The sequence below is a fragment of the Sus scrofa genome, chromosome 1 (genome assembly GCF_054392235.1).
Source record: "Sus scrofa isolate SSC_HxYL_T2T_F1_AM1 chromosome 1, Sscrofa_HxYL_maternal_Yorkshire_Landrace_v2.0, whole genome shotgun sequence".
Lineage (NCBI taxonomy): Eukaryota > Metazoa > Chordata > Mammalia > Artiodactyla > Suidae > Sus > Sus scrofa.
The window spans coordinates 158,477,223-158,493,426 of NC_139383.1; the positions used below are offsets into that span (position 1 = coordinate 158,477,223).

Here is a 16,204-nt window from a genome sequence, read left to right on the forward strand (position 1 = left end):
CAGGTGGGGGTCCTGTATGGATGGGGCAGGGGCCCAGGCAGGGGCAAGGCCACAGGAGCAAACCTGGCTCTGGAGAGGTGGCCTGCGACCCAGGCCTTGACCTGCCTGGCGTCCTGTCTCCTTTGCAAACCAGTACATAACAGACAGGAGCACTCACCAAATACTAGTTGAAATAAGTCTTCTGGATATGAGTCCAACTGAGCTTCCTGGGGTGGAGGTTGTGTCCCAGGATCTGCCCTCTGACCCTACTGCTAGGAGCTTGTAGGGACTGTTGGCGACCAGGTGCACAACAGGAAGTGGGGGATGACCCTAGGGGTTTGAGGGTGTGATCCAGCCGGAGACAGATTCTGCTCTCGGGAGTGGGGGCCGCCCTGTATGGACTCCCATCTGTGACTCCCGCTATAGGCGCTGGGCTCGGGCCTCACCCTCCTAACCCAGGGACCCCTGTGCTGAACATGAAGTAGGAGGGCCGTCCTGATGCCTGACTGAGCCCCGAGGGTCAGTGGAAGGGGCCCGGGAATCCTGACTGGGGGAGGGGTTGGGGAGCAGGGGACAAGGCAGGCAGGAGGGGTACCCCCCACTGAGACCTGGGAACCCGGGCAGGACTAGCTGTCACCCCCATGTGATGGTGACTGCAGGACCCCAGGACTTTGGCTTTTCCCAGAGGAGGAGCTGGTCTGTAAGAAATAAAGGGTGTGCTGTCAGCTCCCGGATGCCAGTCCAGGGGACGCCGGCCAGCCGATACAGGGCACTGTCATGGGGCCCGGACTTGTGGGCGGGGCCTGGGCTGCTGTCTGTATGGGAAGGACTTGTTCGCCAAGCCCCCTGGGAGTCGGGGGCGGGGGTGGCACATCCCCCCATGGAGGACAGAAGAGGTTGGAGGAATGCTGTCCCAGAGTCCATGTTTGTCTGTGACCGTGTCTCAGCTTGGTCTTTGTGCTCACCCTGTGTCCTTCTTATAGCAGCAAACGCTCCTGACCCCAGAAACTGGGGAGGACACTGTCCCCCTGGGGCCCAGCCTGGCCTCGGCTGGTGGGAAGAAGCCAGGGCTGGCCAAATGCCTTCCCAGGAGTGCAAGGAGGGCAGGGTGCAGACTGGCTGACATCCCACGGGGGGAACAAGGGTGGGGGCAGAGGCCCCAAAGGGACCCACATGCTCCCTCCACCCGAAGCACTCTTGGACCCACATTCCCTCCACCACGGGGACATGTTGCTGTCAGAAAGCAGACCCGATTCACTGAGACGCAGAGAATTTGCCAAAAGTCCCTTTGTGGCACAGAGGGAGCAGGCAGGGGGAGAGGCCAGGGTTTGGTGTTCAGGGATATTAAGAAACTTGCAACGGAAAGTCTTTTGGTGGGAAAAAAGCAGGAGCCCTGTCCTCCACATCTCCATCCCAGACAGACACGGCCTACTTTTACAGACCAGCCAAAAAGGCACAAGTGTTCCGTACGCAGCCGCCACGTGGGGCAAGTCCCAAGAGGGGGACACCTGTGTCCTCCAGGAACAGGCCTTTGCCTCTGTTGTTTGTTCACTTACAGACACCCTGGTCTGGTGTTTGGGTGGGCTTGCCAGAACACACACTGCAGGAGACCAAATATGTAATGGTTCTAGGTGCGTGTGTGTGTGGACAGTATTTACATGTCTCTCCAGTGCAGAGAAGACAAAGGTGGACGGAGTTGACATCAAAGGGTCCCCTCGTACCCAGCTTCTCACAGCCCCTGCACAGGTGCACAGTGCTTCCAGGAGGCAGGGCGGGGGAGGGGGGTTGGGACACACTGAGGGGGCACAGAGGAGGCAGCCAGTCTGAGAGCTGGGCTTCCCTCCTGCCGATGGAGCACCACCAGCTGCAGCCTAGGCTCCCACGCGGAGTAGAGAATAAGCTGCTCTTCCCTCTCTGAGAAGAGCCCTCTCCATTATTTTCGGTGTCTTCCTCCAGCATGTCGGCTGTTTATTATTTCAAGAAAGAGGCTGTGTTTACTAGGCAATGGAGGTAATGGCACCAGCCACAGGGAAAGGACTCAGGGGTCAGGCTGCCCTGAATGGTTTTAAAATACACCCATCCTACAGAGGTCCTGCAGCAAAGGCCCCTTGAAATAGGCATGTGGAGGAGACAGAGCCACTGGGTGAGGCCACGGCTAAACAACTGACTCAGGGCTGGGGATGGTGGGGTTGGGCCGAGTAACTCAGGACCTAAAACCTCCACCTTCCTTCCCTGGGTGTGGAAACTCAAAGTCGAGGAGCAGTGCCAGGCCAGCATGCTGCTCCTGGACCTTCTTGGACCCTCCTCCTCCTTCTGTCTGTGTCTTTGCATAAACACACCATGAAAGGAGGAGAAAGCCCCCCGCCATGAGTCCAGGTAACAGGCCACAGAACAAACAGGCTCAGCACTGGGGTGGCTCTTCAGAACCTGGCTCCCTGCAAGGAATCCTGATTCCAGGCCCTTCTTAGTTCTGATGCAGGATTGACTTCGAGGGCTGTTACAAGACTGTGGGATCAGGCAGAGGGGAGCCCAAGTACACAAATGAAATTGTATCTGAGGACTCAAAGCAAGTTGGAGCAGCTTGAGTTCCAAGGGAGAAACCAAGAGCAAAATAAACAGAGATGGCAGCTCCGTGGGAAGACAGACAGAGCTGTCTCCATTGGCTCTGCACGGCTGGGCCTCTGGAAACGGCCATCACCCAGAGCACGTGGTGCCTGCGAATGGAAGGGGCTGGAAAGGCATCCAGAGCCAGGGAGCAAATGCTTTTCCCAGGTACCCAAGACCCCGCACCTGCACGCCGGGGCCTGGAGATTCAGGGAGAATGGCAGGGGAAAAGCCCCTGATGCCGTTCCCATCAGTTCCCGTACCGGATTCCTTTAAAGCCCCTCTGCCGGCACCTTGCAGCCCCTGCCCAGGAGTGGTCCTGGCAGCCTGGAGAGGACCCTGTCCAGCCACCTGGCTGCACGGTGCACCCAGAGGCTTGCCCGGAGCTGTCCTCCCTGCTCTGAACCCGCCACCAACCAGCATTCCCAGGGCACTGGAAGGTTACCAAGTCAGAGCCTCAGCTCCTAGAAAAGCACCGAGTAAGAATGGAAACAAATGTGGATCTGATTCTGCCGCTCAGCGCCCTGTATCTGCTCTGAGCCTCCTTCCTTCCTGCAAAGCCACAGCAACAGCTAAAGGAACCCTTTGTCTGGCTGAGGCCCCAGGGCCCATGGTGCTGAAGAGAACCAGGAGGCAGAGCCCCAGCCCTGGCCAGCAGGGCGCCTCAAGCCCACCTCCCACAGAGCCCAGGAGCCGCAGAGCACAGGCCCTGGGAGGCCACATCCTGCCCGTAGCTGCGGCCTTGGGACTGAGGGTTTCTGCTCTCTGGCCTGTTTCTTGGCCAGAAAGTACAAGTGTCAGAGTCTGACTGCATGTGTCTCCACTGGCCTTTTCTTCAAATCTCAGGAACTTTCGTAACCGTGCAGATGGCCGACGTGCTGGGGTGACCCTCATGCCTCAGGCTGTAGGATCTTGTTCTGCTCATGAGAAGCACAGCCCCAGCCCCCAGGAATCCCTCACACAAGGGTCGGGGGGCAGCTTCCAGAGGCTTTCTTCCTGCTTCATCGTCAGGTTTTCTGCATCCATGTCCTTCTGATTTCCAAGTATATGGCTGTGGCCAGAACTGGGTGATCCTGATGGGCCCTGGAGGTCTAGCTGTGGGGACACAGAACAGATCAAGTTCTGGCCTCCCCTGGGGCCAGGCCGGTGTTCTATTCTGCCGGCAGAAGGGCTGCTTCCCATGGCAGCAGCACGAGGCCCTCAGCCTTCACTTGCTGGAAAGCCTGTGGCTGCTTGGCTTTTCCTTCCAAAACAGATATTCCTGACTGTGCATCCCTTAACTATGCACCGTCATCCTGCACAAGGAGACATGGAACTCCAAGACAGCAAAGTCGTCCTGGGTGTTGTTTGCTTTGCACCTCTGTTGAGGTCTTAGCTTGATTTTCTTGCTGGGAAGTCTTTCACATACTTTGGACACATTGAGGTCTTTAAAAATGGGTGCCTGGGAGCCAGGAAAGAAGTGGAGAGGTTAAGGCCAACATCCAACCCTGCCTCCCGCCATTGCAGAAGGTGATAGACAGAAACTTCCAGACCCACATTCAAGAGCCTCGCTCTCGGCACCAGCCCTGAGCTTGGGAAACAGAGGTAAGCCCTTTCTGCAGTAAAGATGTGCCTGTGTGTCTTTGTGAGCTCTCCCAGGCTTCCCAGGCCAAGGAAGGAGGGGTTGCCTCAGACAAGTGAGGGCTGCCTGGCCATGGAAATTGTGGATGGATCTTCACAGAGGCCACTGGGCAGGTTGGCCTGGGCGGGTGCATCAGCCGGAGGGCGGGCTGCCAAGAGGAAAAGGCATCCTCACCACCCTGACAGAAGCTTCCAGCTCCGGCCTCACTACCAGGCCTCAGAGGCCCCCCCATCGGGAGTTCAAGCCCCTTCGAAAAACACACAGCCTTCCTTCAGTGTTCACTGAAGGAGCAGACCCAAGGGCTGTGACATGTGACACTGACTTCCTGTCTTCCTGTGCCCGGGGTGATCTCATGCCTGCATCCCAGGAGATTGCAGTTGGTCCTTGCCAGGAGGCCTCTGACACCAAGCCGAGGGCATCAAACCCATTTGTCTGAGAAGGCCGGGATCCTGGGTCTCCTCGTTTCAGATGAAACATGGCAAAGGAAAGCAGAAGCCAACCTGCCCCTGGCCGCCCACAGCCTTCAGCTGGACAATTTGCTCAGGGAGGAAACTCTCCAACTTGAAAACCTGTCCAGGCTGAAACGAGCACCAGAAACAGCCCTGACACACAGGCTGCCCCGCCAGCCACCACTATGCCCCACCAGCCTTCTCCATTTCCGGTAGCTGAGAAGAAATGCATTGCGAGAACAGTCACCAGGTCACCTAAAATCTCCACCCAAGTCAAAGGTCTGCCTGCGAATCGCTCCCGTGATTGAGAAAATCCTGCTGCTGACATTGCACAGCTTTCTCTAAAGAAGGGAAAGGCCTCGGGCTTTAATTAAAATCATTCGAGTCAATGATTCAGAAGCAAACATAGTCTTCGACTTGCCAAGGGCAAAAACACAGAGCAGATTGCATATACCATTCAGACACAAGGCAGTTCTCTCCAGATTGTGAAATCCAAATGCCGGGACCTTGCCAGAAAAACTCTAGCATTAACTCCCAAGGCACATTAGAAGCTGTTTGACCAGAAACAGAGCAACTACTTCCTCTGAAAAACAAATAAGCAAACCTAGGAGCGTGGCCAAAAGACCCAAGAGAATCTCCTCGTCCAGCGATTTCTGGGAATGGCCAGAGGTTGGGGGTCGCACGCCGTGTTATCAGCACCAGCTCTGCAAGGGAGAAGCAGCATAGCTCCGACAGTTTCCAGCCAGGCGTACCACTTCTGCTGCAAGCTGGTGACATCTGGGACACCTGTTGTAGTCCGTAACATTAATTTTATTGGCATCTAGTTCAGTACCTGGGCCAGAGTTGCCACCAAGGTGGGGAGGAAAGCTCCCAACCTTTCTTTCCAAAGCCTGGCTCTTCAGCACAAGCTCTGCTACTGCCTCTGTCAGGAAGCCCATCAGGAGGCCAAATCACTTCCACAAGATTTCTAAGGATGGAAAGGATCTTTATAAGCCATGAAAGAAGCGTGAAGCAAGGGGAAAAGGGCAGAAAACGTCTATCCGTTTCCTAGTGAACTGCGTTTCATCATTCTTAAATACCAAGAAAACAATATAGAAGCCCATTTAGTTTTATAACCACTTTCACAAGAAAAAAACCATTTTCCTGATCCAGGTCTTACTCTGTTGAGGGTACCTTATCACCGGCAATTCAGTAAAAGGGAGACCGTTTTACAGTCTTTAACCAAATAGGTTAAAGGGATGAACCGCTTAGCTGCCTGGATCCAACTTTCCTGAGAATCCCACAAAATCAAAGATTTCTCAGGGGGCGGGGCAGGGCACGTGGGGGAGGAAAAATGCAAATTGCTTTACTCCACCTCTCTCTAGACCGCTGGGAAAACCATCTAATGAAGGCGCTTTGTGGATGTGTGCACAGTTCTGTGGTGTCAAACCTGCAAACTGGAGAATTAAGTATTGGAGATGCATGTGCTTGTGGGAAGGCTGGTGGGCTGGTGGTTGGGGGCTTTTAATCACATGAACAAAAGGGAACATTTTAGCGGGTACAATGTGCCTGGGTTGAGGAAAACCTCTTCCACTAAAAGGGGGAGCAGACTGGCTTCCCCCATTCCTCTGTCTTAATTACATGGAACCACATCCTTCAAAGGAACAGAGAAACTGAAAAATCTCCTCTCTAACTAGCCTTGCTTTTGTCCTTTCCAACTATTGTTGTTTTCAAGAGAAATCGAAGCTCATTTTCTAGTGAAGAGCAGCTCTGCAGCTTTCCCTGTTCTCCAGGTATTGACATCTCTACCTGACGCCACCTACAGACGTTTTAATACTATCTTCTTTCATCTGAGCACATTGTGACTTCTAGGACATCACACCTTCACAACTCAACGGGAAGTAAGTCTGCAATCTCCAAAAGAGAGAAACAGCTTCTTAAGTCCATGCCTCTCCTTCCCTTCTATCACGTGGGTGGCCCATGGTCTCTCCAGCGGCTGCGAGTTTCAGGTTCAGAGCCTCCCTACTCATCCATGTCAAATCCACCAGTGGACACACTGAGCAACATTTCTGGTCTAGGATCAGGGTGAGAATAACAATGTGTCCGCCCTGTGTTTTCAAAGCAAGTTGAATCACTTTCTTTGCTCCTTTGTCCATTGGATCCTGCTGGGCCCAGGGAGAAAGGTGCTTTCCAGCTGTGGGCCAGGCCCAGAGCACCGCAGCGTGGGGTTGCCTGAAGCTCCAGGCCCAGGGTGGACAGAGGGTTAAGATGAAAAGAATCTTGCGTGAGGACACCTGCATTGGTGACCTCCATGAAAACATGATGTTCAAAAGGACAGAGGTTTCCAAATAGCAGCTCCACCCAGAGTTCATGTCTGTTCACATCACGTGGAAAAGATGGCACAGATGTTACCAACACTAGTTGTCAGATACACCCTGTATGGGAAGGACAAGTTTCCTAGCACACAGTCAGACAGAGCAAAAGTGGAGAACAGGACAGGCTTCTTGTCGAAGAGAGTTGGTCCTATAACAGGCCTGGGGTCTGCTGTGTAATCACTATAAGCCATGAGTCTACCCCTGGGTGGGCCTATTGCATTTACTCACACGTGTGTACCTAATGGTTTAGTATTATTTTCTTGGCTCCTCCTTTGCACCCACCCAACATCATTCATCCAGAGGAGAGAGGCAAGCTAACTAACGCCTGAACAGAGAAAGGGGAGGAGCCCAGCCTTGTTGGGTCCAAGAGGGAGCACACAGGTGCGTCTCAGGTGCAGCCCCAGGAGTGGTGGATAGAGTGGGGATGCACCCCAGAGCCATGGATTCACTCTGATTTCTGTCATTGCCATTCTGACAGTGGATTCAGGAAAGAGTTTAAATTCCTCTCTCTCATACGAGAAATAATAAAGCAAGGGCTAGAAATCTTTTTTCCCTCGATAACCACAAACCCCCAGGCACGGTGAATATTAATTATTTCAAGATGCAGCATTTTCTCCTGCGAGGGAATGACTCCATCAATTTGTCTCTAATCAAATACAAATGCAAATAATGGTGCAGACAAATGCTTCATCCCTATTTTCATAAAGCAGCCGCCGCAGTCAAGGGAATGAATCTTTACCCAATCTGATGACCATTGATCTTCAGAGGTGCCGGGCGGAAATTCATCTCCTGTTATTACTTGCAAGTGCAAGAACTCCCAGCTCTCCAACAAATTGGAAAACCATTAAAAATCCTCCCTGGTATCCGGAGCAAGGCTGTGAAAGCCAAGTGCGTGAGCTCCCCATGCTGGTGAAGGACATTATCGCAAGTGGAGGGAAAATAAACTAATAATTTTTCAAAAAAAGTACAATGAAGCAGGCTAAAGGAAAAGCAGTTCACGTTAGAAATTACTGGAGTGGATGTCCTTTCTCACGTGGCCTTCCTCCCACGGTGTTTAATTTTTTAGCATAATGTTTTGTCATCAAGAAGTTTGTTATTGTTTCGTTAACCGTGACGCAAAAAAAAAAAAAAAGAAAAGAAAACGAGCAGCGTGTCGGTTCCAGGTTACTGAGCCTTCTGTGATTGCATTCCCAGGCTGCGTGCAGAAAGCCGGGCCTCCAGGTGGTGCATCAGGTAGGAGCAAAAGTCATCCTTAAGGGGTGGGATTTCTTCTGGAATCCCTAAATAATAAGTACTATTTTTCTAAACAACTGAAAAGTTTTCCTTTTTAAAAAACTGGACCATTTTTTCTAATTTGTCCCAAGTATTCAGCTCCCTGTATTTTAGAGACACTGTGATAAAATTCCTGACCTCGTTGTGTGATGGGTGGGGGTCCCCGTCTCCGGACCCTTTGTCTCATCTGACTCCTCCTGGTCAGAGGGGTGACCACCACCTGCCCCTCTTGTTTCTTAGCTCTTATTTCACAGTTTGAGGAACCTTGGGCCTCCTCCTGTGCCTTTTATTTACCTACAAAGTAAATGAGCTACTTTGAACAGGACTGACATGGACAAAGACACCAGTCTCGGCGAATAATGGAAAGGTTGAGAGTTCTGGCTTTTCCATCCCTGGTAAGCACATCAGGGTGCTTCCTTGGAGAATTACTGACTCTTTCTGTTTAGGGATCTGGGGCTGGGGCTGGGCTGGGAGGGGGATCGTTCAAGGGAAGCTTATGTGTCACAGACTCTGGGGACAGAGGCTAGGGATGCAGAGAGGCTGAGGAGGGCGACAGAGGCAGGGGACTGGCTGAGGCTCCAAGGGTTCCAGTAGCTCCCTTCCCCACTGGACTGTGAGGCCCACAGGTCACTTTACTGCCTGAGGGCCTCGGCCTCCATGTCTTCCCACTTCCCCTGCCTCCTGCTCCCTCCCCAGCCCCGGAAGATTTCCTCCAGGAAATTTGTGGCCCACTCCCCACAAATTGTGACATAGAACAAATAAACAGAACCTCACCAGGCCTGCCAGGGGCTGCCCCGCTGCCTGGGTGACAAAGGTTGGCCCTGCTCTGACTGTGAACGAGCATCCAGGGCAGAGACTGAGGTATGGCCAGAGCAGGGCCTCTTTCCCAGAGCAGGGCCAGGCCCTCTACCCGGCTCCCCACAAGCAGGGTGTGGACCCCTTTCCTCCATGCAGACTGGCCTTCAAATTGGCCTTAGAGTCATGGCTGCCCCTGTTCGTTCAAAGAAAAAGGGATGCTCCTCACGCTGTGGGAGGAGGAAGCTGGGAGCCTGGTGCTTCCCATGCTGCCTGCCCAAGGCCAGACCAGTCAGCATGGCAGGGCCTCGTCAGACCAGGTGATGCGGCACAAGAGCTAAGGGTCGAAACGGCCCATATCCATCAATGGATGAACAAGACGTGCTTTAAGCAGGCTCTGCCCTTTTAAAAAAGAAGGAAACTCTGACACCAGCCACAGCCTGGGTGTGTGAAGAGTGTCCATTTGGCGCCCAATGTCAGTTTGGGAAGATGGAGAAGTTCAGGAGACAGATGCTGCCATGCACAGCAGTGTGTGTGCTTAGGGCCACTGGGCTATGCCCTTAAAAGCGGTTGAAATGGGGACTTCCTGTCGTGGCTCAGTGGTAACAAGCCCAGCTTGTATCCATGAGGGTGCAGGTTCGATTCCTGGTCTCACTCAGTGGGTTAAGTATCCAGTGTTGCCGTGAGCGGTGGTGTTGGTGGCAGATGTGGCTCAGATCTGGTGTTGCTGTGGCCGTGGCGTAGGCCGGCAGCTACAGCTCCAATTGGACCCCTAGTTTGGGAACTTCCATACGGCACCTACGGCCCTAAAAAGATTTAAAAAAAAAAAAAAAAGTGGATGAAATGGTAAATTTCACCTAGGTATGTTTTACTACAAAAAAAGAAAAGAAAATTAAGGGTGACTCTGATACAGCGCTCCCATCCCTCGCCATTGTGTAAGGCAGTTGTCGCCATTACAACCACCACAGAACTTTCTGGTGATACATAGATAAACAGACTAAATACCTGCCCCGAAGTCTTAGGATATGACTTACACCCTGATATGGAAACCTCACTAGAGAACTATCTTTCTTTCCTTGAGGCCACTCAGACATGGCCTCTCAGTAAAAGTTTAAAGCTAAGGATTTTCTCTGTGGATCTGTTTCAACACTGTGGTTTTACACGTGAGGATCAGAAGCCCCAGAGCTTGGCTGGCTCAGCCCACAGGGGTTTTGGAGTCTGGACCGGAGCTCCCACGATCTTCCTAGGAAACCACAGCAGAAAGAGGGTTTCTTCGTTTTTTTGTCCACTTATATTTGCTGAGCCAAACTGCCAGAAACTTTAGGGATCATGTCGAAGTTTTTCTATTTTCCTCCAAAAGATGAAGACATGGAGACCTAAGATGCTCACAGAAAACAGGGAAGGACCATCTGATGCCAAATGAGGTATTACAGCCAAAGCACCATATTGTGCAGAACCCTTAGCCAGGGTAACTCCGAAAGCAAAAGTCAGAGGTGGAAATGAGATACATGCCCTTAGGGAGATGGCCGGACTCAGTACACACCGTCTCCAACTGGGAAATTTGTTGAATGACCTAATGTTTCCATTACCAACTTTTAGCCAAATAATGATAGAACACATTAAATGGCCTTATTTTATTTTATAAATTGACACACAGTAAAATTGGCTTGTTTGTGGTGTGCAGTTCTGTGAATTTTCACACGTATAGTTTCATGTGGCTGCTACCACCTTAAGGCTACATCACCCCCAAATCTCCCTCTCTCTTCACCCCACATTCTCCCCCCCCCCCCATTTCTGCCCCTGACACCCACTGCTCTGGTCACCCTCCCAACAATTTAGTCTTTTGAAGAAAGTCATGTGTATGAGATATAGGATGAAATCTTTTTGGAAGAGCTTCTTTCACTCAGTACAATGCCTTGGAGATGCTTTTCATTTGTTTAGGGTATCAAAATTCTGTTCCCTTTCACTGTTGTGTAGTATTCCACCATATGGATGTACCACAGACCATCTATCCCTTCACTTAGTGACAAATATTTGTGTTGTTTGCAGAGTTAGTGATTATGAGTTGAGCTGCTATAAACATTGATGTACAGGCTTTTGTGTGATCATAAGTTTTCAATGAAAATTTGATGACTTCCATCAAAAGACTGGAGACAAATATACTTATTATAAAAATCACTTCCAAAAGTATGTAATTTTTCTTTTATCATTCAAAGCAGGGGGTGGGATTGCTGGGTCATATGTGAAGCACATGGTTAACTTTATGAGAAACCGTCAAATTGCTTTACACAGTGAGTGTACCATTTTGTCTTCTTAGCTGCAATGCATGAGATTTCCAGGTGCTCCACAGCCTAGTCAGCACTTAGTATTGTCAGTATTCTTTATTTTAGCCATTCCAATAGTTGTGAAGTGGTGTCTCCTGATGGTTTTGATTTGCATCATACTAGTGGATAATGATGTTGGGCATCTTTTCATGTGCTTATTTGCCTTCTGCTCATCTTCTGCAATGAAGTTTTTAGTCAAGTGTTTTGTACAGTTTTTAACTGGGTTTTTTTAACCATTGATTTTTGAGAGTTTTTTGCATATTATGGCTTCAAGTCCTTTGTCATATATGTGATTGCTACTATTTTCTCAGTCTATAACTTGTTTTTTCATTCCCTTAAAAGTGTCTTTTGAGAGTCCCTGTTGTGGCTCAGCAGATTAAGAACCCAACTAGTATCCATGAGGATGCAGGTTCAATCCCTGGCCTCAGCCATCGGCTATGGTTCCACTTTGACCCCTAGCCTGGGAACTTCCATATGCCACCAGAGCAGCACTAAAAAGACCAAAAAAAAAAAAAAGAAAGAAAGAAAGAAAATAGTGTTTTTTGAAAAAAAAAAAAAAAGTTTAAATATTGATTAAGTCCAACTTATCAATTTTTCTGGATTATGCTTTTGGTGTCAGGTCTATAAATGTATTGGCTACCCCAAGTCATGAAGATTGTCTCCTATATTATCTTCTAAAATGTTTTGGTTTTGTATGGTAAACAGAGATCTATGAGCCACTTGGGGTTAATTTTTGTGTGGGGTGTGACTTTGGATTGAGGTTCATGTTTTTTGATATGGATTCCAATTGTTCCAATACTATCTGTTGAAAAGACCCTTCCTTCACTGAATTGTCAAAAACCACTTGGTTCTATTTATGCATGTCTAGTTTTGGACTCTATCATGTTCCACTGAACCATGTAGCTACCCCTCCTCCATTAGCACACTGCCTTGATTCCTGCAGCTACCTAGGAAATCCTAAATTCCACTGATATAATTCCTCTGGCTTTATTTGTCTTTTTTTACTGTTGTCTGTTTTAGTTCCATATAGTTTTAGGGTTAGTTTTTTTATAGTTAAACAAAATCCTGCTGGGATTTTGTTTGGAGGTACATTAAATCTGTGGGTTAGTCTGGGCACAGTTGCCATCTTTACCATGTTGAGTCTGCTGACCATGAATATAGTATGTCTGTCTCTCCACTTATTTAAGTCTTTGATTTTCTTCCATCAGTGTCTTCTGGTATTTAGCATAAATATCCTCTTCATGCTTTGCTTCATCTATAATTAATGTTTTATTTATCTCATGCTATTATATGTGGCAATGCTTTTTAAATTTGGAGTTTTTAAACTGTTCTTTGCTCATATATAGAAATATGATTGACTAAATGTCCTTTCAGCAGCAGATGGTTACAACTCCAACAATATATTTATAACTATGCAACCACATCAAACCCTCTGTGACAATTTATGGCCAAAATTCTAAGTCAAACCCCTAATTCAGTCACCCTTCAATGCACATATTACAAAATAATTGTATGATTCCATGATGATTGTTCTGTTTACTTAAGATCTATTCCATGTCTGGGGCCCTGTATTAGAAATTATCCAAACAGTCTATATGTTAATTCAACAGTTAATGCTTATTGCACGCCCAGGTCTGTGCTGAGGGCCATAAATACACCAATAGCCTTTTTCATGAACAGTTCTGACCCCAGATTTCGAAGAGGTACCAAGTTCATGTGTTCCTTTAAAAATTTAAATGACCTCTCCCTCGAAAGATTGGTGAGCAATGTAGTCATTAATAAAAAGCACCGAAATATATACTTTTCCTTTAGCATTCAAAGCTGGTACCCGTGATTCACGTATGAAACATTATCATCTACACAATACTTCATTAACTATGTCACAGCATAAATAAGTTTACTACTATGAGGTTCACATGATATGACTGGACACTCATTTATTTAAAAACCTCTTCTAAAGTTTAAGAAACTTTTCTAGTTTAATCACAGAATGGGTCAATTAAAGTAATGATGTTTCTGTGATTCAAAATCCAACACAGCATGCAGAAAAAGGGTAAACACCAAAGTAAGAGTAAGTTGTACTAAATTCTGAGCTGTTTTAATTATTTTTGTCCATCGGATGGTATATGATAACTTCACATAGCAGATACGTTGGACACGTAAAGATATTTTTCTTAAAGTACATAACTTAAACAGCTTCCCAGCTCATCTGTTTGCTTTTTTAATGCTTAATTTACACTCTCCTTCATTGGAGAAGAATGTGTACATTCGGCCAGTGGAGACTGAATCTGACTGGTCAGTGAATTCAGAAAGGTGCTGGGTGAGAGACAAGGGACACAAGGAGAACCAGAGTATTAACGTTCTTGCAACCTCATCAGAGAGAACAGGTTTGAGTGAGAAGGATGGTTGCTTCAATACTCACTGAAATGCTCTGGCTCTTGCACCTGTGGCTGACATCTTCAAGTTCAAATGCCCATGGAGTCTGCTTCTGCCCATGCCATTTGCCCGCAGCATAACTTAATTCCCCGTGCTTCACTGCCTATTATTTATCAGATGGTATCTGATAAATAACTTCACTTCTCCCAGCCCAGTGGAGAAGGATGTGCAGCATGAGGCTGTGATGGCGGCGGGTGGGGGTGGGGGACAGGGGGGTGCACAGCAGGGAGAAGGCTGGGAGGGGCAGGGAGCAAAAGAGAGGAGGATCAGGTAGCCTTGGCTCCAGTGGTGACCCCCAGAAGGAAGGACTTTGAACTGGAAGGGTGAGCAGGGTACTGAAAGTCACAGGGAAGTAGGAGGCCACGAGGGCAGGTGGACACCTCACATGGACACCTCATTCAAAGGACTTCGAGGGGCCAAGACAAGGTCTCAGAAAGTGGGGAAAACCTGGACAGGCCATGCATGGTGTCAGACCTGGGGGGCCTCCCAGCCAGAGGAAAGAGGTTCTGTTTCGTGAAGTGGAGGTGGGAGTGGCTGTGACAGGAAGGAGAGAACAAAAGCACAATTTGCCTATGAACCAGGGCTGGAAGGGAGGAACCAGAACTTCACTGTCAGAGTGTGGGGCAGGGGACAAATGCAAGGACTAAAGAAAAACCCACAAGGTTTGTGAACTGAGTCAATATGGAAATAGAGCAGATGAAAAGTCCAGGGTGACTACAGGGTTTCAGACCTTGTGGTTGGATAGCATGTCCATCAGCTAGGGACAGTCATAGGCATTAGCAGTAACTAGTATGGGGACAAGGCGCCTGTAATTAGTGCAAGGACAGTGCACCTATAACTAGAACCAAGGACACTGTACCTGTAACTAGTACCAGGAACTATGCACCTCTAACTAGTACCAGGGACACTGTACCTATAAATAACTCCAACGAAAACCCAGTTGGGGGGGGGGGTGCAAGTACCACCCGTGAAACTAAGCCCATTAAATACATTCAATTCCTGAGCAGCAACAGTGTCTTCTGAATGAGTGGGGTCCTTTGGAACCAAAGACACCAAGCTGGTGACAGAGGCTGTGTTCACTGGACTTCTTGCTTTTAACTGATGGGGTTTCACAGAATTCACATAGACAGGGCCTTCCAGACGTATCCTGCTCCCCTCACTGCGCATGCTTGCTCTGCCCACACTCTAGGCGGTAGGTGGGGATGCAGGGAGCATGCGGCGTTGCTCTGCAAGGGCTCAGGTGCTTGCCTCTCCTTCTGAGCCACTTGCTGCTCACAGGCTCTGTTGGTGCCTCTGCAGGTAGAACCTGCATCCGGGGCAGTGGGATGCTCCCTCCCAGGCTTGGCCTTGCTGATGGGCAGGCTCCTTCAGGGGCACTTGAGTTGGCTGGTCAGCCGAGGACACAATGGGACTGTGGGGACGGCACTCCCTGGTCCCCCACCCACCTCAGTGCATCTCAGGAAAGCAGCCTCTTGTACCAGGTTTGTCCTGGTTCCAAACGAGTCCAGATCCAGGCTGAGGGCGGGGGGAGGTGGCCTGGCCTGAGAACACCATGCCCTTTCTTTCAGGATGGACACCACGCGGCCAGGACCACCCACTACGGCTCCCTGCCCCAGAAGGCACAGCACGGCCGGCCCCAGGATGAAAACCCTGTAGTGCATTTCTTCAAGAACATCGTGAGTGTGCCTTTCCCGCGGTGCCTGGCAGGCCGGGGGGTCAAGGTGGTGGGGTGAGAGGGCCCCCGGCCCTGCCCCCAGGTCACAGCTCTGAGTCTGTCTCTAAGTGACACTGAGTTCTGATCCATGGGGCTCTGAGTCTGTCCCCAGGTGATGCCTCCCTCCTTCCCAGGGCAAGGCTGGCTTCAAGAGCTCAGACCAGCCCTTGGTCCCAAGGTGGGAAGTGACCTTTGTGTGTTACCGGAGAAGTCACTCCTCTGAGACTGAACTACTGTGAGATGCATGGTTTAAGAGTACAAGTTTACACTCTGGAGACAGGACGCAGGTCGGGGGCGTGGGGCACTTGAACTTGGAGGCAGTGAAGCTCTCTGGAGGACACTGCGATGGCTGATACACTCGTACATTTGTCAGAATCCATAGATGTATAGCACAGGGTGAAGCCCTATGTTAACCGTGGGCTTTAGTGGATAATGGCGCATCAGCCACAAACAGACCACAAGAAAGCCAGGGTGGTAACAGGGGAACCGAGCTCAAGCAGAGGGGTCATGAGGATTATCTGCAGTTTCTGCACAATTTTTTCTAGAGACCTGAAATGCCTCTAAAAAACAAAGTCTTTTTTTTTTTTTCTTTTTGTCTTTTTGCCTTTTCTAGGGCTGCTCCCACAGCATGTAGAGGTTCCCAGGCTAGGGGTGGA

General features: G+C 49.6%; 1 protein-coding gene across 13 annotated transcripts in view; it reads left to right on the forward strand.

Annotated features, from left to right (window-relative positions):
* MBP (myelin basic protein) overlaps positions 1-16,204 on the forward strand; it is a 117,064-nt gene that overhangs the window by 88,841 nt on the left and 12,019 nt on the right. For 12 of the 13 annotated variants that reach the window (XR_014836955.1, XR_014836956.1, XR_014836957.1 and 9 more), the window contains 1 exon segment: positions 15,403-15,510. Coding sequence is in view for 10 of the 13 variants with exons in the window: in XM_085011083.1 (XP_084867209.1) it covers positions 15,403-15,510 (108 nt within the window). In the remaining 3 variants the exon portion in view is untranslated. 13 annotated transcript variants of the gene reach the window in all.